Below are 25771 nucleotides of genomic sequence, written 5' to 3' on the forward strand. Positions count from 1 at the left end.
GAATATAGACCATAGGGTTTAAGAGCTGCAGACATTTTCATTTGGGTATATCGTTTTCAAAGAATTCCTAAAAAATGGGGCGCTTGTTAAGAGGTTAAACCCCAAAGCTCGGTAATGAGCCTCAGCAGAAAGATCAATCCACAGTGAACTGCTGATGCAAACCAAGTATTTGTAAAAAGGTATCTGTGCGAATATCTAGTTCTGTAAAAGCATCAGTGCAAGCGGTGCAAAAATTACATGAATTAGATTATGTGTGCTACTTGCATTAGAGCTGCACGATTCTGGATAAATTGAGAATCACGATTTTGTGTTTCAAGCAGAGATCACGATTCTCAAAAGACCACATGTAATGCAATACACTAGAGGTTCTGACAAAATGATAATTGCTGCAGTCTATTTATAACGTTGAAATAATAATTTGTTAAATTTATATAGCGCGTTACACATAGAAGGGGGGGGGGGGGGGTCTCCTCAACCACCGCCAATGTGAAGCACCACCTGGATGATGCAACAGCAGCCATATTGCGCAAGACCGCCCACCACACATCAGAGACAGAAGGTGTTTCTCAATGTCAAGGATACTTCCTCTGCAGGACTGGTCCTTCCAAGTCACTTCCTTCAGAGGCTAGGCGAGGCTTCTCTTTAGCATTCGGAGAACACATAAATGGAACAGGCTAGCAAGTGCACGTCAGCCTCATTACGTCATTGAAAAGGTCCGTTAGCCATCAATAACGTAATTTGTATAATATCAATACGGTTGTAATTTGTACTGGCATTTAAAAGTTAAACTTTACTTATATTTACTACGGTTATAACAAATGTTTGGTAACGTAAATACTTACACTTGAAAGCATATTGCCCCGTCCAACGTCCGATATTTTGAATTTTTTGAACAAGATAGCAAAGCTGCGCGCATAGGATTGTGGGTGATTTGAGAACGATAAGTGCGCGAAGTCTACTCGTAAGCATCCTTTCCTGTACATGGCATATTTTTCGAACGAAGGACTCAGACCTTGGTTGAAATTCCGAGGATCCTCGACATTGGAACAGCCCTTCGACGGACGTCGATGACGTAGCATCCTCGGAATTCTGGCTTCCGAGGATCCTTCCTTGACATTGAGAAACGCCTAGAGAGTGATGAAGCCAATCAGTATATGGGGATGATTAGGAGGCCATGATGGACAGGGGCCAATGGGCAAATTTGGCCAGGATGCCGGGGTTACACCCCTACTCTTTTTCTGGAGGACATCCTAGGATATTTAATGATCACAGAGAGTCAGGACCTCAGTTTAACGCTCATCTGAAGGACAGTGCTTGTTACAGTATAGTGTCCCCATTAGTGTTAGACCAGGGGTCACCAACATGGTGCCCGCGGGCACCAGGTCGCCCGCGAGGCCCACATGAGTCGCCCGCGGGCCTGTTCTAAAAATAGCTCACCATGGCCCCACTTACCAGTGAGCTGCATCAATGTTTTTTTTTTTTTTATGCTAATCTTTTTTAAATCACACTTGCATTGGTCTAAATTTGAAAATGACAATATAAAATAAAATAAAAACCTTTAAAAATAGTTTCATATTAGATTAGAGCTAGCTGGTCTCCACGGCAACCGTTGCCAGGGCGTGTAGACTAGCTAGCGGGCGCAGTGCAGGTGAGGAGATGATTTACCCCCGAAGAAATGGCAGAAAAAAGAAAGAAAACATATAGTTTTTACAGTGAATGGGAGGAAGAGTTATTTTTTACCACGGTGAAAGATTCCTGCGTGTGTCTCATTTGCGGGGCGACTGTGGCGACGGCAAAGTGGCACAATGTGGAGAGACATTTCCGAACGTGTCACGCAAACTACCATGCTAACTACCCGCCGGGCAGCGCACTACGAGTGGAAAAAGCCCGCGAGTTAAAGGCAGGTTTGTGCAAACAGCAGTCTTTTTTCACGAGACCGGTGAAAAACTCCCACAAAGTAACCGAAGCCTCATTTAGAGCTACACATTTCTTGATTAAGAAAAAGAAGGCATTTTCAGACGGCATTTTCAGAACACGCCTTACTGATGCACATCTGCAAGACTCACTCAGAGTTGCAGTAAGTTACACCCCAGATTACAATACACTGGTGAACAGCATGCAATGCCAGGCTTCCCACTAACAGACAAAGAAACTGATCACAGATGTTCTCAGTGGCAACATGGCAGTTGAATTCAGTTATTGAAAAATCGTTAAAAATGCTGAAGATTTGGTGATAAGTTCAGGGAAATCTGAAAGTTGATTTTTGTATGTTATTTGAATGTATGTAACATGTAATTGATAATCTGTACAAACATGGTGCAACGTAGTGCATGATTTGTTATAAAATTGTTAGTGGCTAGTGAAAAGGTTGTAGAAGTGATCATTTGAAAATGTAAATACTTGCAGAGATTTATAGAAATAAAGTGTTGCATATTGATATTTATCTGTTTCTTGTTAAATCAAATTAATTATTAATAATGACATGTAATTAAAGGTAAATTGAGCAAATTTGCCATTTCAGAAATGTGTATATAAAACTGGTAGCCCTTTGCATTTATCGGTACCCAAGAAGTAGCCCTCAGATGCAAAAAGGTTGGTGACCCCTGTGTTAGACCGATATATCGGCCGGCCGATATGCATTATTTACAGACAGGCGTCCACAGGGCAGCTCTCACCGTCTTCAAACTGTCTTGCTCTCCCTCGCGCATATTAATCAAAATCAATTGAGAATTGACACGATGGTAAAAGGTCGAAAGACCGAAGTTTCACGTGGAGCATTGGGAGATTTTTTCCTGAATTACCGCTGTAGTTGCTCTACAAGAGATTAAGTTAAGTGCACCTACACTCGAAAAAATGCTGGGTTAAAAATAACCCAAGTTGGGTTGAAAATGGACTAATTGGGTTGTTTTAACCCAGCAATTGGGTTGTTTTAAGCAAACATTTAACCCAACCGCTGGGTCAAAACAACCCAATTGCTGGGTTAGTCTATATTCAACCCAACTTGGGTTATTTTTAACCCAGCATTTTTTAGAGTGTAACCATTAAATGACTAGGTTGTAAATAGTTGAAAATTAAGTATAGTACAGCCAGTGTGCACTTTATTATGCTGCTTGCTTGTTGATACTGTGTGCAATAGTGTAATTATTTTATTTATGCTAAAATATTTATTTTCAGAATTTATTTTCACCACTGAACTCGATTTGTTCTTGTTCTACCTCACCTGTTTTTACTATTTGTTAAATATAGTTTTTTTTTAGTTCAATAAATGTTCTTCTTTTAAATTGTACATTTTAAATTATCATCATGATCATTGTGTCATTTTTATGTTGTAAATTGAGGGAGCAAAAGCAGTATCGGCTTCAAATATCGGCTCAAGAAAATCGGCAGCCCGTATCGGTCATCGGCTAAGGCTGATGAAAAAAAAATCGGTATCGGCACTAAAAAATCCATATCGGTCGATCCCTAGTCCCCATCACTACACGGGGCATTATGACCCACACAGACCACAGGGTGAGCGCCCCCTGCTGGCCTCACTAGCACCTCTTCCAGCAGGTACCTTTTTCCCCAGGAGGTGACCAGGCTCAATCCTGCTTAGCTTCAGTGGGAAACCAGTCAGGGTGATATGGCTGCTGGGTTAAATAATCTGAATGAAATTATCTGAATGAATTATTTTTTAAAAAAAAACGCGTTGAATGAACGATTCAATGACTCACTCATAAAGACTTCACTTGTTTCATTACTGGACGAATCAGCATTTTTGATCGAATCTCTTGAATGAATGATTCAACAACACATTTTAGAACAGTCACTTTTTGCCACCCAGTGGCATACAATCATTATTTTGAAGTGTCAAGTTACTTTCAAAAGGTGTTCTGTAGACATCAGTGTTTCTATCCGAACTATAAACTTTTATCCTAGTACTTCTGTGATAATATGAATATTTGTAACAGAAAAAGTGGGCCTACTGTGTGGTTGAAAAGACGCTGAAAGTGATGCTGTTTCAAACCTTTACATAACTTCTCTGGCTCAACAGCAGCGCAAACGCATTCCTGAATGTCCCAGTGTGATTTTGTCAAAGGATTTACAGACACTGGTGAATCGTTGAGATCGAGTGGGTGTTTAAATCAAAATTGCAATTTCTTTAATCGTGCAGCTCTAACTTGCATTGAAATAATAAACAAACGAAATGCTCATTACTTTGTTTACTTTCCTCTTTTGTAACCTTTCCTTGAATGATATTCAGACTTGTAGAACTGGTTGGTAAGATAGTGTGTGTGTATATCATACAGTGATAGAGATTCTATTTATGGCTTTACAACCAATAGAGATTTTGTTAAACTGTATTTTGTATACAAATAGTTAATAAAGTAGTAATAAAAAATATATAAGAGCAGAATGTGTCCCAAACTAATCAAGTTATTAATCATGCAAAGCTAAATAAAATTTAAGGCTACAAAGCAATATTGCAACTTGCTGTAGAATTCAACTGATGAACAGGTACAAGCGTTTTGCAACAGCTTTGAATGTGGTTCATCAAACCAGAATTTAAGAGAGGAATGATCTATTTGATAAAAGTCCTTTATTCTAATTGTTACATAATGCACTGATGCCAGACTGAATAATTTGTTATGAGAAATATTTTAGTTTGTGTCCATCAAGTTCCAAATAAAAAGAGAAAACGTCACTTGACGGTCTAAAAATAGGATTTACCACATGGTTATTTAATATATCAACCATTTTTCATTTAATTTCCAACTAATACATGCATTTACAATTATTTATACCGTTATGATGCTTAAGACATAACATCCAGCCTATAAGCTTATAATACCTTCCTGACAGCACAGACTAATTGTGTCAGTCATCAGTGGTTAGTTAGTTTCCTACTTCATTAATCCCACAAGGGGCAATTACAGTAGGGCGTAAAACAACACACAACAAACTCATTTCAGACATAAAACATAACACATAGCCAAATTAAAATGGTTACATATTACAACATGCTTCAAAAGGTTCACTCATAATGACCTATGAGTGGACTATTTTGACTTTTTAAAGTTCATAGCACATTCATTTATCCAACACTGCTTACCCGAATTAAGGCTAAAGACTAAATTGTACTGAACCCCCAAGATATGCAATCTCACACGTGTCTCACCTGTCTTGGCAGCTCCAGTGGCACTGGGTCGTCTGGAACTGCTGGCAGAGTCTGCAGGTTTCTTAGGTACTTTGGGTACTTTGAACGCAGCCTGAGCCGATGACGGCCTGCTTCCATCCACAGAGTCATCATCGTCAAAACTACGATCTGAGAGAAACAGCAAGAAGATGAATCAATTGGTTATCAAAGTGAAGACGTGCAGGCAGTATATCAATAGACCAGCTAATTTTAAATAGACTTACTGCACAATGATAAGCAAAAACCACTTATTTCTGTGCCAACTTGCATAGCCTCATATTCTTGTTCCAATGCAGTTGGTTCAATAAAAAGCAAATCTGTCAGAATAGAGCAACAAACAAATCCATTTCCTCTGAAACCCAATAGGTTTTTGGATTGTATCATCAAGTATGGCAAGTACGAGGTCTGATTTCCTCCCCACCACAATATCAGCTTAAGTAATCAATGACCAGCCCATAACCAGGAACTATTAGGGGCCTATCAATTACTGAACAGCAAAAAACAGGAAGTATAGGTACCGTTAATCACTCACAAAGAAAGAGAAATGCCTTCAAAACTCAAAAGACTCCACAAAGCCACCCACACACAAGAACTGATTGTCCGCTTCCAGTAAGAACACAAACAGCGTTTCGTTTCATCTACCAGCTGTTAAAAATGCCCCAAATCTCCACGGCACCTGGGCGACATCCAATTTCTGCACGGATTCAGACGTCAACGTACATTTGAGACACCGGCAACATTTCAAACACGAAAATCTCAAGAAGACACTCACAGTCACAGATGCGTTTGCAGATGAGGCGCCTCATGCCTGAAGGCGGGCGTGGCTCTCTCTCGTATCCGAGGCAACGCCCAAGCTGCCGCTCACATGACAGTGGTTCTCACGGTGACAAAATATCCCCAGATGGATCGGCAAGGCACACACCACAGTTCGCAGAAACCACCACCCAAAAGCTGGTCGGCATCTTCTCTCTCTCTCTCGCTCTCTCAATTACTCTCTCGCTCCATCCCCCCTCGTCTCCTGCTCCATCACTCCCTCGCACTTTGCTGCGCACCGTCCTCCCTCCTTCCCAGCTCCCGAAGAGCCAATCAGGAGAGTGATGACATCATCTTTAAGCAGCCAGTGAGCTTTGAGATTTGAGGATGCTCCTTGCATGTCAATGGGGCTCATTTCGTCTGGAGCTCAAGCTAAGCTAATTAGCATCATGTCGGTGCATTATCATACATTCATGGTCAAACGTGCACAGGGGAATTGTGGTCGAGTAAAATGCATAATACAGATGAGAATGAAGGCCACACCCCTACAGCTGAGACATGGTCTTTGTTTGCATATGAAAGTGTTTGTGTGCGTGTGTGTGTGTGTGGGCAATCAGCATTGTGACCCCGTTACTAAGCCAAGGGCTGACTGCACTGACACATTATGGATGCTGACCCCACTAGCGGTGCTGAAAGGGCTCTGTGTGCCTGCCGATGTGTGTAGCATTATTAGCATAGTAGCATAACCCGCCCTTTGTTCAGACAGGAGGGCGTAAACAACAATTCAACAAGGACGGGCCAATGACGACCGTAGGGAGCGAGATCAATCGAGAATGAGGCTAGCCAAAGGGAACAAAACAGCAACAGGAAGCAAGAGAGAGAAAGAGAAAAGTGGGGACAAGCTGAAGGGAAAAGGGGGGAAAAGGGAGAAAAGGCAAGGACGAAGCCAAAGAGAGAGAGAGAGAGAGAGCTGGCCGCTTGTGAAAGGCTGTTGCCATGACAACAAGATCAGCCCACATCAGTGGATTTAAAAGATTGGAGGAGAAAAAAAAAGGCTGAATCACACTGGCTTGAATTTTGAAATCTGAAAAATACTGAAATAAGTAGAAATATTGGTTACACTTTATTTTAAGGTGACTTAGTTACATTGTACTTAAGTACTGAGTAATATGAATAAACTAAATGTACTTACTAAAGAGTTACAGATAGTGTTAGTTAAATCACTTGATATGATGCATCATTTACTGTCATTATTATAGTAAGTACATGTAGTAACGGAACTACACCACCTTGAAATTAAGTGTTGCCAAAATATTTTTCAAAGCAAGATATTGCGTCTATACTTATGATAGTTAAGTTGCATTTTATAATGAATATTTTGAGGGAAAAGGCCACCCATCATAAAAGTTTGACACGTCAATGAAACAGTGTACTGTCACATTACATTTCGATTCAAATTTAAACAACGAATAAGCTAAAAATAAAATTAATAACAATCTCTTAAAAGAGTTGTAATAATATTTTACTGTGTGATACTGAGTATCGACCACCGCATTGCCAGTTATGAAGTATAGCAGCATTCAACACAGCAGAGGTCATTTAAAAATAAAAGCAACTGGCTACACACTAGTACATGACACACATCTCAGTCAAAACCGACCTGGAAACACATGTCGTCAGTCTAACACCATATTGCTGTGTGACTGAGTGAGTGTTGATGTCCTCACTGGTCAGTCCGTAACTTAACTGGCTATCTAATCTGGTTATCAGGATTACCAAGAGACGAAGTGAAGCCATTTACCCTGAAGCAAACAGACAGGGTCAGCCTGTTTAGTAGTAGGCCCACCAAAAGGTACAGCGACCAAGTACTTTAGAGCTTCATTTATAGTCAAGCGACACACAGCATCTCATAAAGTACTTCAATTTCAAGGCCAAGAACTAAAGAGTCTAATAATGGGTAGCGGCAGCAACAAAATGCCCTAGAAACCAGGTCACACTTGAACTCCCAAGGGACAAAACCCACTGATGCAGAAACCAATATAACTAGTACGTCAGAGAGATATAATGCAATATATTCTGATCAAAGACAAGTAGGTACAAACTTATTTTAACAGACAAGTGCAAATTATAAACTGAAAGAATAGCAATAGGAGACCTAACTATAGCAGTTTTTTTTTGCAATTTACGATAGAATCGATATTAATTCAAATTAAATCGCTTTATTTTAGTCCTTGCTCATAGACGAGGTGGAGGAAAGTTACCTCGCAGGGCGATACGTGTTGTATTTGTGAGTATTACATGACGTCATATCTCTTACTAGTGAATTTGAGAACGTGAAAAAGAGATATCTACGGATGTACGACATGCACCATCATCTATAAGTGTATCATTCAACTTTCCCCTACGGTCTAGAGTTAAAAAAACAAACAAAAATCATAATACATGTCAATATCAAATGGTAATTCTTACTTATTGCATCGGTACCCAAGTATCGTATCGAGAGATCATCCCAGCCCTAGTATTTTCTGGACAATAACTCTTTTTTTTTTTTAACTGACTGACTTGCATCCAATTGCATCCAAAATAAACAGAGTGAAATGCATACCTAATGTACACTGACAACAACACAACAGCTTACAGTAATTTCTATACTACTTATTAGATAAACGCACTCACCGTCTCCATCGTCACCCACAGACATGGCTTTAATGCTTCTGAGAAGAGGCAGCTCTTTCACTCTCTCCTTCTCTCGTCCTTCTCTCTCTCACTGTCACGCTGTGTCAGAGTAATGCCGTGACAGGCACAGCTCTCTCTCTATAACCCTCTCCTCACAGCGGCTCCATTGGCAAAGCCATTGGACAGAAGAAAAAAAACCTCTTTGAATGTCGCCCACTTTGTCTTCTGCCAAATTTAAAAAACGACTGGTGAGGATGTTGGCTGCACGGAGATCGAACTACTTCCTGTTCTTATACTGAAATCTGGCAAGATCTCAAGGCACATAGCCAGGTAAAACAAACAGTTTAACGCTTCTGGAAGTTCACCAAAACTTTTGAGAGATGTGTTGAAATGTGTACGGTCTGTGAGATTAATATGAATCTGATTTGATCCATTTAATTGCCTATAGTAGCAGAGGAAAAGTCTGAAACCCTTTTTCCAGATTATAGGTAATGGGTTTGCTTTAGTGCTGTATTAACAGAGCAAGTTGAGATATTAACAAATTCAATAGTCATTAAACGGATTAATGGGTAGTCCATAGTTAGACCCAAAACTCACTTATGTCCAAGGTCATGCAATATAGCTAATTGCCTCAAAACACACTAAGCACAATACTAAATAATTCAAGAAAGTCCAAAGCAGCAGAGACTAAGTAAGTGTTGACTGGAAAAGAGTTTGTACAGGCATGAACCAGCAGTAAACAGCTGCATACTGTAAAACTAAACATGTAACTAAATATTCAAGATCGGCACAACCACAGGAAAAAATGAGAGATGCACAATATAAAATTCGATACTGATAAGCCAACGAATAACCAATAAATGGCTGCTATTAAAAATAAAACACTAAAAACTACAATTAATCTTTTAAATGCTACAAGTGAATTTAGGTATCACTACATATTATGAACAGCATTAAAAAAGGATATTTTTGAGATTTGTATTTAACAGTGTTATTAAATTATGGTGAATAATTTTTCACTGTTAAATAATTAAGCTTTCATTTTAAGCTTTTAATAACTATGACGGCAAACACAATCTAAATGTGAAAATAGGGGAAAAAAAGGGTACAATTAAAGCTGCACTATGTACATTTTTTTCAGTAAAATATCCAAAAACCACTAGGCCAGTGTTATATATTTTGTTCACTTGAGTACTTACAATATCCCAAATGTTTCCAACTATTAGTAAATCGCGAGAAAATTGCTATTTTAACAGGGACGTGTGAGGGAGTCGCCTGTCAATGGCGTCATATCTGCGTTACTCTCGGTTTACAGTTTTATTTTGCAGAAACACTCTTACTGCAGTGTGAACAAGTGTAACGTCACAACATAATTTTCATGTATCTAATATGATAAACAGAGCTTTGTTACCTCATATTCATGACTGTACCTCATACTCATACACAGTGGCCGGCAACTGTGTCATAATAAAAGTCCTGCTGCTCGCGAGGCGTGTGTTGTGTTCATCTTATTAACAATCGCTCCAGCGGCCTTGCTCAGCTCCTGTAACACTCGGTCCAGCTTCTGCTTCATACTACAGTAACGTTAATAATCCCATCCATGAACATGATTTCTGCATCCTATTCCGATTCTTTTACACCGGCTGTGAGGTGAAGACCACAGTTCCCAAGATTTTGCGCTCATACTTGGCGTCATCAAACTACGCCTTTGTTTTGAATGGGGGACCTCTAGCGGACGGAAATTACATAGTGCACCTTTGAATACCAAGAGTAGGGCTGTGCAATTAATCGAATTTCGATTTCGATTTCGATTTTGCCTCCCAACGATCACCAAAATAGTACAATCGAGAAAAAACGATTATTTTGCCATGTTCAGTTTTGCAAGAACACTCTTATTTTGTCTTGCATTCTAAATGAAACGCGCACGCGCTCATCCGCCCCTCCCGAAGCCACAAACTTTCTCAGATCGTGAGTCTCGTGTGCATATCATCCGCTGGAATTTAAAAACTCGGCGCGAGTAAAGATGGCAGAAGGAGGGCAGTTACAGCAGCGTTTGGTGAGCAAAAAAGGCAAAACCAACTCCGTTGTCTGGGAACAGTTTGGCTTCGAGGAATCAGACGACGAGCAGAAACATGCTACGTGCAAGATTTGCTACATGGTAGTGGCTGCAACGCAAGGGAACACCACGAATTTGTTTAACCACTTGAAAATTAAACAGAGTGACCTATGACAATCTAATAAAGAAACAAAAACTGACGAGAGCAGGGGTGCCGTGTAAACGTCCTTTTTCCCCCTCATATTTTTCAAATAATTCTCTCTTTGTAAACTTTGTTCAATGCATGCGAGTGCTGCCGTATGTTTGAATATGACCAGTCGTTTTCACCGTCATCCCCCGGGTTTAGTGCCAGAAGACGCGAATGAGAAGCCGCGCGCGCGCTTAGAGGAAATGTATCTCGGTGCGCTCATCCGAGAGCGCGCACATGTCTCTCAGCGCGCAAATATTGAGTTCTCTTTCAAGTCTTGCTCTTGAACGGACAAACTCACACAAAACGTATGTCAACATGTCCATCTTGATGAGTATCCTAGCAGACATAGTCTGTATTTGCCTTAAGTGAACTTTATACAGTCGAGAAAGACGACGCATATCCGATCCGGATTTTGTAAGTTTAATAGGATTCATCTTTAATTTATGCACTCAAATATGCAATGTTTTTTTACATTTGATACATTTCTGTACCTGAAAACTAATGTTAGACGTACCTGAAAAGCATATCTAGCCGAACCATATTGTTGATCTTATTTATTTGTGGTTATCATTTTTACGTGAATACTTTTATACTTTGATTTGAATATATGTTATATTATTTATTTTAATAGTTCAAAAAGTACAACAAATGTTACAATTTCAATTGAATTGTTGAAAGATGTCTTTTTAATAAATACAACACATTCCCAAAGTCATGTGAAATAATCGTTTTACATAATCGTGATTTCAATATTGACCAAAATAATCGTGATTATGATTTTTTCCATAATCGAGCAGCCCTAACCAAGAGTATTGACCAGTAACCCAATATGGTAGAGATTAGGGATGTCAATTTACATAAACGCCCATAATCAGTTGTTGTTTAAATTGACGATCAATTAATCGATTAATCGTTAACCTTAAACTCTTAAATCCGAATTGGGGGCGCTTAGAAGCTTTGCTTTACAGTGAACATCGGGAATATGACCATCACTTAAGAAGTGCTTTTAAAATTGTTGACATATTACAAGTGCTCCATTTTCATAGCATGAAAAAATAACTGCTTTACATGAAAATGTGATCTGTAAAATCATTGTACTTAACAGACAGATATGTGCCATAGATCGTTGAAAAGGTCTCAATTAACAGAATCCAACAAGACCAAAACTATACCAAGATTTTATATGAAAAGCACCTCCGACATATACGTGTAAACAGTAGGGATGCTCCAATCAGGATTTTTGCTGCCGATACCGAGTACCGATTTCTTGTCATGGTGATCAGCCGATACCGATCCCGATTCCAATGCTTCACTGATTTGTAAGCTCTCTGATCACTGTTAACCTTTTTTTTCAGATTATTATATATTTGTTACTTTTTTTATGGTAATTATGTACTGTAATGTAACTTGTTTTATTGGACTTGGGCTACTTCAACACTGTTGCCGCGGGCTGTTTTTCATGTCCGCGGGTTGAAGAGACCCCAATTATGTGATATTTATCCCCTGGAATGCGAAATTTAGTAGGCAACCATGCCAAAAAAAACACATTTTACCCCCCAAATGCGGGACGGGTTTTGTTGTGAAACCTGGCAACCCTGGCGCTGATGCGCACGACGGTGCTCGCGGAAAGCAGAATTTTAGCGGAGATTCACATGCAGAAGGCTCTTCGTCTCCTAACAGAAAAATTGACATATTTGCATGACTTTCTAACATTTACAGATGGAGAATATCCCTGTGAAATGTAAGTTATGCACTAAGGAAAGCACCACATTTCAAACTCATTAAACACTGCAGGTATTTATCTGTCTGTCAGCACAAGTATCTCTCAGAGCGTCTGACAGTGACAGGACAAGCTGCTTTAAACTATAAGTTACGCGTTAACAATATCTTGCCAGTTATTTTAAAGCCCTTATATGTGCATGTGTCATGTTTAGGACAAATTGTATCATGCACTTTCCCTGCATCAGCTCACTCTGCGTACTCCGCTATTCTTCTAAACGGCATTCGCCCATCCCTTAGGACCGACTGACCCGTGTTCAACTGCTGTTCACGTGGAACCCTTCTCCACTTCTGCCTTCAAAGCTCTCGTTTGAATATTTGCTACTGCTACTACCACTGATCTATATAAATGACAATGTAATTTATATAAATCAGTGGCTACTACCCCACGCGTCATGTACGCCCTCGTGCGATGACGTCATCAAATTGCGATCGGTTCGTGAGATCGGCCAAGTTAGTGAGTACCGATCAAGTCAAAAAATATGATTATCGGCCGATACCGATCTCTGGCCGATCGATCGGAGCATCCCTATTAAACAGTTTAGCACATGATGCTTCTGCACTATGTTTTTGTATGTAACGTCGCATGACATTAACCTTAGTAAACCATAGTAGATCACACATCTTTATTTAGAGCAGGTGGTCTTGAACGAACCCAAACACAACATAAGACAATGCGCAGATCACGGAGTGACATTGACAAGCTGCGTGACTTTATAACCGATCGCATCGAGATCGTCATTTAAAAGTTCTTATGTTCAGTAAAATCACTTGTTTGGAGGGTTTATTTGGACCCTTGGTAAATTATGTTTCGAAATAAACTGCTAGCCTACCTAATCCATTGCATTGCTTGAAGACATTGAGTACATTAACTTGCACATTCTGAACCTAATTATGCTTAATAACCCGACAATGCACGTGATCATGTAAATGCGCTAACCCATTTCCTTTATCGGAGTATTGTCATAAACGGCGTAAGCATAAACCGATCGCCACAGCTAGATTTTTGCCCCTTACGCCGAATGCAGCCAGCATGTAAAAGCATTAACCTGATTTCTGACAGCTTATTGAAGTGCGCATGTGTGATATACGTGACAGGAACGCGTCCTTACTGTGGATTTAAGCACATCCAGACAGAGCGAGCTGTCTGCAGTAAGGGAGGAGGAAATATATTGCAAACTCAGACTCTATTTTAACCCCAAAAAAGTGGTGGCACAGTCAAAATGTTGCTTCTGTATCGGCATGAGAAGATAATATAGGAGCCGTAAGTTTCTCACGCTGACATGATGCAAATGTAATACTCTTCTCTGGTTTTTAATGCTTTATCTAACAACACATCTGATACTCAAATTATGTTTTGACGTCACTACCAGACGGGAAATAATCTGATTTATCAATAAAGTCTTGTAAACACGGTTTACTTGTGTTGTCGGGTTATCAGTTTGCATGTAATCCTCGACAACAGATTATTTGATTAAGCTGATTTTTGTGAGTTATCAGGGCACTGGCGTGCATGTAAACGTACTCATTAATCCATTTAGAATACAAAACGGTGGTGCGCTCAATTTATCCTCTCGTCTGCTGCACGTTTTGAACAAGAGCTGAACACACTTTAAAACTATGCACTTAAATATGGCCTCCAGGCCTTGCTTATTCGAACATCGATAAGTTAACAATTTGATCAATTTGATCAATTGTCACTTAATCGTTAGCATCCCCAGTGCAGATATATTGTGCATGACTCAAGTCAAAGACACTGCTGCACCCATAAACACATGTATAAGCACATGTTTACCCCCATTAAGTCAACAGCTGCAACCATGAAAAAAAGCAAACATGGAATAGCTTGTTAAGTCTGTAAAACACATTACTGCACCACAACAACTCTATACCACAACTAAATGTGAGCAGCACTGTGTGATCCATCTGGAGATCCAGCTCTGCCATCACATGACATATGCCAAATACATCATGGAGATTTCCAAGGCTGTGGAAGTCTGACACCATCTCCCCTTTTTAGATGCTAGCACTCACGTTAAAACTAACTTACTAGAGACAGAAGGGCCGAGCAGAAATCCAGCATTAAGATGTAGCCAATCGCTTTATGTTGACGTTAACCCTCTAGTAATACTAATGCTAATGAAAAACATGAGGATTAGCATTTGGATGAAAGTAGCATTCCGATTAAAGCCGTGGCTCAGATGTCAACGGCTTATATTCAGGACTGTGGTCAAAGACACTGACAAAGACTAATATTAGCATTGTAACTGAAGCGAATGTTGCAAACAAGATTCAGCTAGTTAAAAGCTAACTTACCTTGACTCAGGCTGAGAGCCATGTTCCCAGAGTTCAGCACTTCATCAAAACGGCTCAGAATGGTCTGTAACCTGAAACACACAGAACAGAGGCGATTTGAGATTGATATTAAAATGATCACACAAAATTTGAAAGAAATAACACAACAATAGCATAAATATCGGTCATATTTTTGCTATCCTTACCAAGAAAACAATCACAAAAGTAGGGCATTATGGGTTGTAGAGTTGGGCAATATCAAATAGTCACAATTTTGCTGGCAACATACGCTACTAGGGGTGTAACGGTACACGCATTCGTACCGAACCGTTTCGATACAGGGCTTCCGGTACGATGCACGCGTGAACCGAACGGTTTCCGAATGCGATCTTTAACAGTCGGCTTGTTTTAAGCGCAGAACATACTTTAATCCTAGTTCCCACACGAACATAGTCATTCAGTCCATTTTATCACGAAATTCAAACGATAAATGCCGTTTTGATGCTCTTTAATGTGCCGTGACTGATCACAGTTCAAGTGGCCGCGATCGATCATCTCTTCCTACAGAATAAACATGAATGAACATCTGAAGGTATATTGAGGATACATTACAACTTACTGTCACGTATCATAAGTGGTGTAATCGCACAATCAGTGTTTCAACGGCAGAAAGACCTCAATATAATTGTAAACTAAACAATGTCATGTAGATTCACATGACCTCAGGCAGTCATTCAGTGTCCACAAAATTGTATTCACTAGAGAAATCAAGTCTTTCACTAAATATATGCACTATATTAACCTATATATTCATTATATTCTACTTAGTGATGTCTTGATTATTTCATGTATGTTTAAATAAATGACAGCCACTGTGTATAAATGATTATATTTCAACAACGAATTGGAGAAAAAACTATTTTATAATTAGATTTAGAAGTTATTACAAAAACTGCTTAAGGTGAAGTTTACATGTTTGCATACTGTGTTATTTGAGTGTTGATTATTATACCTAAAAATAAATAGCAACTGAATTTAGGCTAATAGTTTGGGCTCTGTTGTTAACCTTTAATATGAATGTGCAAGTAAGGGCTCCCTATATAGTTTACAGCAATATCTCCAATAAACTTTTAGTTTAATTAATTTAAGGACAGACACTTTTTTTCCCCAGTAAACCACTGTTTAATAAAAATAAATAAAAAGCTATTTTGTAAAACTGCTGTATCGAACCGGGACTTCAAAACAGAGGTACGTACCAAACCATAATTTGGTCAACCACCAAAATACAGTAAAACAGAAATGGAATGCATCCTGAATGCAAAACGCACTTTTAACAGGCTTATTTTTGCCATCAAGTTTCCTAAAACCATGTCATTAGTTTCTCAACCCTTCTTTGTCCTGCAAGAAATTAAGACAGATGTTTTACAAGTTCATTTAAATACACTTAATATAATATATTTAAGTACACTTAATTATGTTCACAGAAGTATTAAAATATTTTAGTAAAAGAAATGTATAGGTAAATATATATACATATTTTTACACCTAGTATGGGATACATTTTGTGCATATGAATACAAAATTATAAATATTCTTCATTGGGTCCATTTACCAAAAAACAGTCTAGAAAGCATGCCTATTTTAAATATTTTTTTATGCGATTTTTACCGTATTTTACTTCTGCATTTAATTATTTTATTCTACTTTTTTACGTTTGATTGAAATTGTGAATTCACAGAGTACAAAAAAAAGATACATATTGAATATCAACAAAAGGCTGAGACATTTTTTTTTTGTAATATTGCACAGCAATAAAGTGATGGTATGATGCAATGAAAATGCAATAAACAGTTTTACTGCATAACAAAAACGCTTTCTGAAGACAGACACATCTTGCATACCGTACTTAAAAACAGAATAAAACACCTAAGGCCTTAATCTGTGCATCACAATAATGCTGCTTCTGACAGATACAGACAAGTCTGCCTTTCTACACATCCATACACTGCTGTCAGAACCTAACCAACATCACTCACAGAAAATGTTGAGCTAAGTAGCTTTTAAAGGCCTTTACTTTTTAAACTTAAAAAATGTTTCAGTGATAAAATGTGTATTAAAAGGCAATACATAGCACCACATAAACCAGTGATAACCAATGTAACAAATAAGAGCATTAAAAAATTTCTTTTTAACAAAGCACATCTGCAGCGTGCACTTACAAGTCAATGCTTAATTACTAGTCTTGAAGTGCCTGCCAAACTCAACAAGACTATTTTCAGCACAAGGAACAATTAACAAGACACCGCAGCACAATTACTGTCCCTCAATGTATAGCAGATCGAACACAATAGTGCAGCTACAAAATATCAAGAATGATGCTTCAACCCTGCACAAGACTCAACAATTTGGATAAATTTGCTGGTCCCGCAGGCCTCCAGTCAGGAACCAATAGCGTGCGCATTTACTTTCTCACATGCAATATGCATGTAAATGCACATTCTAGACCACATGTGAGATGTTGCATGTCTGTGTGTGTGACTAACGCATTGCTTGCAGTCCAGACGAATCAGGTATGTTCTTACACACGCAGAAACACAGATCATCAATCCCTATTAACGCAACCGATTTAGGATCTCTGCTCTTTCTAACCAAAATGGTGCCGCTGAAGACGACACAGGGGCTAAAATGCAACGAGACAGAGAGAGAAAGTGAATGAACAAGAAGAAAGAGAGAACATGCGACGAGAGGAAGACAGAGAAAAGGGTAAAAGAGGACGGCATGCGAGGTCCCACCCACCTGCTCAGACATACTGCCCTTCATATACGGCAGAGGATCGCTGAAAGGACTCCACTGCTGTGTGTGTGTCTGTCGCAGAAAACTAAGAAACTGTTCACCGGTTTGTGTGTGTGTGTTTGTGTGTGTGAGAGAGAGAGATAGACAGCGCAAAGATTCTATTCCCCTTTACATAACCTCCTGTCTGGAACACACACCAGTGGGAGGGGCTAAAGCAGGGGAGCTCAGAGACAGGGCTCCAACCCCTCCCCCCTTCAGGCACACACACACACACACACACACACACTTAAGCACCACTTGCTTTCCCCCTCTCCTCTTTGCCCCCCCCGCGTCTCGCCTTGGCTCAGTGGGTTCAGACTGCCCTCTCGCTCTTCTTCCTTCCTGTTTTGACTGACACTGCCCCCAGCTCGCGGCCCTGTCCTTTCAAACCGCATTCATGTCAACAACACACATGTCCTTTCTTGTACCCGCTATCGCTTGGTCAGATGAGGGCAGCGCAGCCTCTGAATTACAGTATTTGTATGTACAGTAGCTTAGAGAGATTTTTCGGCATGTATGCCCAACCCTCGAGTGTGAGGGATCAGATCAAATCATATCAATATGATGTGATGCAACAGGACTCCAAAAGCAAAGCGTAAGAGACAAACAACATCGACCCACAAAATTATACAGAAAAAAAAGTGTGAACTCAAATATTCTCTACTAACTGATGTACACTGATGTGCCCAGCCAGAAAAAAAGTCACTGTTCGGATTTAAATAGGCAAAGGCTTAAGAGTCTATGATTGGAGTGATTGTGTTACAAGCATGTTACATGTTTGGCAACAGTTCTTCCAACCCTAATTGATGGAGTGTGTAGCTTTTCATTTCTCAAACAACCATGTAGGAGGACACATCATGGCCATATTCCAAGATGACAATGTCAAGATTGATCAGGCATTGTGAAAGAATGGTTTGGAGGAAGCATGAAGAATAATTTTCACACATCAATTGATTGAAAGTCTTTGGGATGTGCTGGAGGAGACTTTACAGAGTGCTGGACTCTTGCATTGTCAATACAAGATCTTGACCACAAATTGATGCACCTCTTGAAGGAAATAAAGTGTTGTGATGTTATTTCCATCAAGAGGTGCATACAATTTTTGGGGGCCGGTCAGTGTATATAGATATTATATTTTTTATTGGATGATAATTGAGATTATTTTTAATTGAATTGGTCAATATTGGATACTGTTCAAAATTGCATATTTAATAGGGACCCACTGATCCATTAAAATCAGTCAAAATCATTTTTATGTCTTTGGTGATAATTGCAAAACAACGAGATTAAAACTCTATACTACCTTATCTAAATTAAGGAGGGGTGTCTAATGCGATTTCATGCATTCTGACTTATTTACACTGTTAAAGAGTTGATTCTCATGGAAGTAAAGGAAGTAAAAAGGCGCGATATGCAATGGATGAAGACGAAATGATTATTCAATATTTTGCTTTTCGCACTCTTTAAAGGTCCTGCTTACACGTTCACATGTCATATCCGATCTGTGCCACATGAGAGGGGGAAAAAAAAATCGGATTTGGGTCACTTGAACCATTAAGATTAACATGAGACTGGCAGAAACTGTGTGTGTTATGTAACCTTTAATGATAAAAGATTTTGAATAAAGAATAAAGATACAAATATATCATGCAAACCTATTTAAGGATACATGATATGCATAAATAGATTTATTAGCATTTCAAAATTACATTGAATTTTTTTTATTGTTTTAATATAATTAAAAATATATATTTGTGTATATATAAACTATATTTTTATCGGCCAGAAAAAAAAATGAATATGATGCATCCCTACACTATGTCCTAACCAGACATGATGCGATAAGATTTCAGCGGCAAGCAATCAGTCTGTCAACACAGGCATGACAAAATCTATCCAAAAAAACCCAGCCAATCAGAAGAGCCTGTGGCAGGAGTCCCTCTACAAGCGCACTGCACCAAAGTCCTTTTAAGGAAAGACATTTCACTCGGCGGCCATCTTTGAAACTATTTCAGTCATGCAAGCACGGCTCCTATCTCTTTGAATGGGGAAACATCAAATTCTCCAAAGCTGATCACCAACCTTCTGAATAAATTTCATATTTGAAATCAATAATGAAATCTGACAACAACTGCCTCATAAGATTTGTTTCTAAACACTCAAATCATGACAAAAAGCAGTATTTTTCTTGTCTGGCTATGACCAGACCAAGCTCAATTTAAGATTGAACATTGGTCTGGGGAGTCTGCTCTGTATTTTCTACTGCACAAGAGGCGTGATCAACGAGCAAAAATTAAATGACTCTGTACTCAATTGGATAGTCCTTCATCCAATCAGACCACAAGAGGCGTGATCAACAGGCGACGACCCATCGCTTCTCTATCCGTCGCGTTAAACCCGCCAATAGTGCGCCAGGTGGATAATCCAGCCTGTGATTGGTTCCTGGAAAAGTGTAACAGAAGCAGTAGAAATTAATGTACAGGTTTCCAGACTGAGTTGCAGGGCGAAATCAAATCGCCGGAAGATCAGTCTACCATTTTTCAGGCTGGATCAGCCAACGCGGATCTGCAGTTATAAGCCCACATCTCATAACACTGATGGTTTCTAAATCAACCAGAGATTCTAACTACAGTGATGCAATGACTTTGCCAATCGGCACTTGGCTCTTTTATTTAGAAGGCGTGACTTATTGAGCATTGCACGTTCTCCCATTCATAGGAATACGAGTGCACCATTTCTCTATATCTCAAGTCTTTGACTGCATTCGCAACAAAAAGGATAAGTACATTGAAATTCTTAAATATTACACCATTTTAACATGATTAAAAATACATACTGAGTGACTCAAACAATCTTTGTCAAATACACTTCATTTATTGTCACCTTCTCAGTATGCATATAAAAGGTCACAAAATATTCAAACTTACATTCAATTCTTTTAACATTAAAGCACATCACCAGTACCTGAGATTATCATTGTCTTTGTATGTTTTTCCAGCCGCAATGTCTAATAAATAGAAACTTCTCAAACAAGAAGTGTTGTGCATCACCATCGCAGCTGGTTGGGACAAAAACCCTAATTAACATGGAAAAGATGCCGGTACCTTTTATCACGTGTCTTGGCGTTGCGTCAGGTTAGGATACGGTGTTAGAGAAAGCAATGAAATGCACAAAATACAAACCAATGCAGGCACAAGCACCTCTGTGTTCTTGACCAGATAGCGATGTGTCAGAGTCATAACCATGTCACACACCAGACAATCCATCTGACACATCATACCGTTGCTATTAAAACCAGGCATGTGGGTCATTCCAGACCATTTAGTTCAGTTTGTATTGAAACATCTGGACTACACGAAACATAAATCACTGAACTTTAAATCTGACTCCAGGAAGAATTAATATAGTGCAACAGGGCCAAAATCTAGGACCATGAAACCATAAGAGGGGAAAAAGACAACAACATAGATTCCTCCAGAAATGAATCCATTATGTATAGAAAAAATTTGACTCAGCATCAAGATGCGGCCAATGGAGTCTGTCCAAGCGCCTGAAGACTCTTACATCAGACTGAGAGGAATGCAGGAGTATTAGACAGTCTTCAAAAACTCTATTTAATCACAGATCAGCAGCGCACACACTGATGTCAGCCTGCAAGATTCTATCCGATTACAAGGAATCCTTTCTTAAACACAATGTAAATACATTTTCACCATTCTGTAACAGGAAACACAAGAAGTAATTTCTTAGTAAGTTTGCAATACAGGCATCACAAACATAAACACCCTCCCCTTTTGAGTCTACAAGCTTTAATACAACATGTACTGAAATACTAAATAGAACTGCAATGATAGACTAATAAATAGAGGTCTGTGATAATCTAAAACGGTTTCAGAGCTCACTGGTTTTTATTAAATCAATAGACTGATCTCAAGAGAAAATGGTCAAGTAATCCCTCCAAGGGCTGATGTGTGGATAGACAATGAATGCTCATAAAATTTCCCCACTGATCTACTGTAGTCTACCAAAGTACCAAAGAGCAAAATACAGGTCAGTATTGATGCAAATTGAACACGCAAAGTGGTTTATCACTTAAACAGTATGCATACAAATTGAAGATTCAAAGATTTGATGTTCACAATTATTTTGGATACAGCTTAAAATCCAGTTTAAGTCCACTTTAGATATTCTACTAACTATTAGTAACTTTTAAGTGAGCTTTGTCAGTCAGCTATATGTGGAGACATTCAAAGAAATGAAAAGTCCACTAAAGCAGTGTTTCCCAACCGGGGTGCCGTGTAAAAGTCCTTCAAATATATTTATTTTTTCAAATTTTTCAAATACTTCTCTCTTTGTAAACTTTGTTCAATGCATGCGACTGCTGCCGTATGTTAGAATATGACCAGTCATTTTAGCCACCCGGGTGTAGTGCCAGAAGACGCGAATGAGAAGTCGCGCGCGCTGTGAGAAAATTTGTCTCTGCGCACTCATCTGAAAGCGCACACACATCTCACAGCGCGCAAATATGGAGTTCTCTTTCAAGTCTTGCTCTTGAACGGACAAACTCACACAAAAAGTATGTCAACATGTCCATCTTGCTGAGTATTCTAGCAGACATAGTCTGTATATGCCTTAAGTAAACTTTATACAGTCGAGAAAGACGACGCATATCCGTGCATTAGGTCTTAAAGGGGCAGTAGCCTTTACTGCTGTCTGTTTAAAGTCAAACAACAAAAAGACAAGGACATCACTCACTGCTCTTGATTGAATAGCTTTTGTAAGTTTAATAGGATTAATCTTTAATTTATATAGTCAAATATGCTATGTTATTTTACATTTGATCAATTTCTGTATCTGAAAACAAATGTTAGACCTACCTGAAAAACCTACTTTCCATTTCCCACTGGATTTTGTCCTCCGCATATAAGCTTAATAAAGCCTGAACCTCATTGTCGGAGAATCAGTTGTATTTTTAAACTCCGTTGTTGATTCGTATAACTCTTACTGCACGCACCGCAACAGACTTTTAGGTTGAAAAAAAATGCTGCGCGAACTAGTGTTGCCACGATACTGAAATTTCTAACTTCGATACGTTACCTAAAAAGTATCGATATTCGATACCATTTTCGATACCATGGGGAAAAAATGCTGCATATACTGTCAAATAGATATTTTTAATATGATTTCTTTTTTTGTACGTTTACTGAAAGTCTAGGCAATTAAAAATTTATTCTGAAGAGATCACTTTATATGATAAAGCTTTTTCTCATTTGTGAACTTTGATCAATTACCATTACAATTATCTCACAAATATTTGCTAACTAATTGTTGCAATAGCTTACATACAGCACAAGGAAGCTTGATTTCAAATTGAATTTAGAAAGACGAGTAAACAGTAATACAATAAGAACAAATAAACAAATTACAAACAATAGTACAAATAAATACAATAGAATAAAGATACAAAGGAAATAGACTGCTATTAGACAGTCTTCAAAAACTCTATTTAATCACAGATCAGCAGCGCACACACTGATGTCAGCCTGCAAGATTCTATCCGATTACAAGGAATCCTTTCTTAAACACAATGTAAATACATTTTCACCATTCTGTAACAGGAAACACAAGAAGTAATTTCTTAGTATATTCTTCATTGTAAAAAATTAAATACAGAATAATACATTTAAGTTACACAAGTTAATCAATCAAGAGCAGTAAGTGATCATTTGTATTTTTGTAGTTTGAATAGTAAATAACTGTGGTCCCTTTAAGACCTGTCGCACGCATGGATCCCAATCACTGTTCCTGTTACACATTCTTCCTGAAGTGGTTACGACTGTGTTTATGCTAAGACTCACCAAGATGGACATGGAGACATTTTTTGAGCGTATTTGACCATTAACAAGCTGGAAAAAGGAACACATTTTTGCACTTCATATGTCAGAGGCGGCTCTATTACTGTATGTGTGTGTACGCTTCAGACGCGAGCGCAAAATCTGTGGGAATGAGTAGAATTAACGTTATGTGCAATCCCACGCGAAATTCAGACCGGTCCCACCAACACGAACACGCTGTCATGAGGAAAAATCCAGCAGAACACGCTTGCTGACGGTCGGAGAGGAGAGCGCAGCTGGTATCGATACTGTAGAAAAGGAGTATCGTATCGTTTCAGATATTTCAGTATCGATACATATCGAAATATCAATATTTTTGACAACACTAGCGTGAACCAATCAGCATGTTCAGCACTCAAGTCCCACCCCCGAAAGTTCCTGAACTTTGAAAAAGTACTACCTCCCAAGCAGGGCCGTTTTGAGGGGGACATTTTTACTCAGAATTTTTTTAGACCCTGGTTCCTGCGGTCGAAACACCAAGTACCACCCCAAAGTCCCTAGTTCCTGGTGAAAGTTCCCGCGGTGGAAACGTGGCTTAAATGTCAACTAACTTTCATTCATTTGCAACTACAAGTCAACCATCTCATTTAGAGTACTTGTAGACTGTTAGGTTATGGTTAGTAGAATAAGTTGACGAAGTTGCAAAGTTACTTATAGTCAGTACAATGTCTGTTGGGGAGCATCAAAATAAAGTGTTAGCAATTACAGTCCAATAATACTCTAATGACTGCTAGTTGACATGTAGCTGCAAAGTTACTTATAGTTAGTAGAATGTATAAAGTGGACTATCGAAATAAAGTGTAACCATGAAAAAAATTCTCATTTTATTTAAAATCTGTTAAAATGCACTTATAAATAGGCTATAATCTACATACATATGCTATATAGTCATATTTCAGCCATACCTGAAAATGCTGGTATTTAATAAGAGTCACAAATGAGTTGCATTTCTAACTTGCGCACAATTACCACACGCAAAATATGGGTGTGTCCAACCTATGTGCATGTGCTAATATTTGTACAGTTCCTCATAACAAATCACCCACAATACGCCCACAAACAATCTGCAACATTGAAGTCATTAAAACTGACTCATGTCAGAGTAATTATACCAATCCAGAAACACAACATAACTGCTGTGGGCACAACATGTGATTGGGTTTGGGACAGAATGATGCCTGTTGGCTTAGCGCAGTGTCATTAAGTTGGTAAAATAAATAGTTCTAGAAATCTTGTGGGTTCAACAGTAAATCATACTAACCGTGCTGATGGTAGATCTCTTTTGATGAGGTCCACTCTCACTCTCTCTCCCACATGCCGATACACCTCCACTAGGGTTGACATAGAAGCCTCCCGTACCTGTGGAACACACGACACAAAGTTAACCTAGAAACACAACTACAGATCGATCCTTCAACAATCCCACTCACACTGACAATGGCTGAAATGTACTCATTTTTAGTGAGTCGGTGATGCGATAAAATCATCATCTGTGTAAAAGCTGATTCATAAATACACCACTGTTCAAAAGTTTGAGGTTGGTCTGTTTTTTGTTTTCTTATGTTCACCAAGACTGTATTTATTTGATCAAATATACAGTAATGTTGCAAAATATTATTACAATTTATAATAACGGTCTTCTATTTTAATATATTTTAAAATTAATTTATTCCTGTGATGCACAGCTGAATTTTCAGCATCATTACTCCTGTCTTCAGTGTCACATGATCCTTCAGAAATCATTGTAATATGCCGATTTGCTGCTGAAGATTTATTGTTATTATTATTTTCAGGGCTTGACATTAACTTTTGCTCGCCAGTCACTTTATCTAGTGGTTTTCCAAAGTTACTAGCCACTTAGCACTTAGCACAGAAACGCTGTTATTTTCATCCGGATTGCATGTCCACTTTGTTCATCCTTCCTAGGGACGGGGGTGCATTGCAGTGCATTTAACATTCAACATGTAATAAGCATGTGTGTTTGAGACAGAGGGGAACAGGTCGCATTTGCAGCAGATATATGCTGCCCATCATAAATCAAAGCACGAGACAGACAGGGGAAGACCGGAAAATGTGACATAATGGACAATATTCGTCTGTATTTGCAATACACGAGCCGC

General features: G+C 38.8%; 1 protein-coding gene across 1 annotated transcript in view; it reads right to left on the reverse strand.

Moving 5' to 3' along the window:
* clasp2 (cytoplasmic linker associated protein 2) overlaps window positions 1-25771 on the reverse strand; it is a 92666-nt gene that overhangs the window by 50932 nt on the left and 15963 nt on the right. Inside the window, 3 exon segments of the mRNA XM_079829306.1 lie at window positions 5159-5305; window positions 14947-15017; window positions 24913-25010. Of these exon segments, the coding sequence (XP_079685432.1) occupies window positions 5159-5305; window positions 14947-15017; window positions 24913-25010 (316 nt within the window).

Source organism: Gobio gobio (genome assembly GCF_949357685.1).
Source record: "Gobio gobio genome assembly, chromosome: 11".
Classification (NCBI taxonomy): Eukaryota; Metazoa; Chordata; class Actinopteri; order Cypriniformes; family Gobionidae; genus Gobio; species Gobio gobio.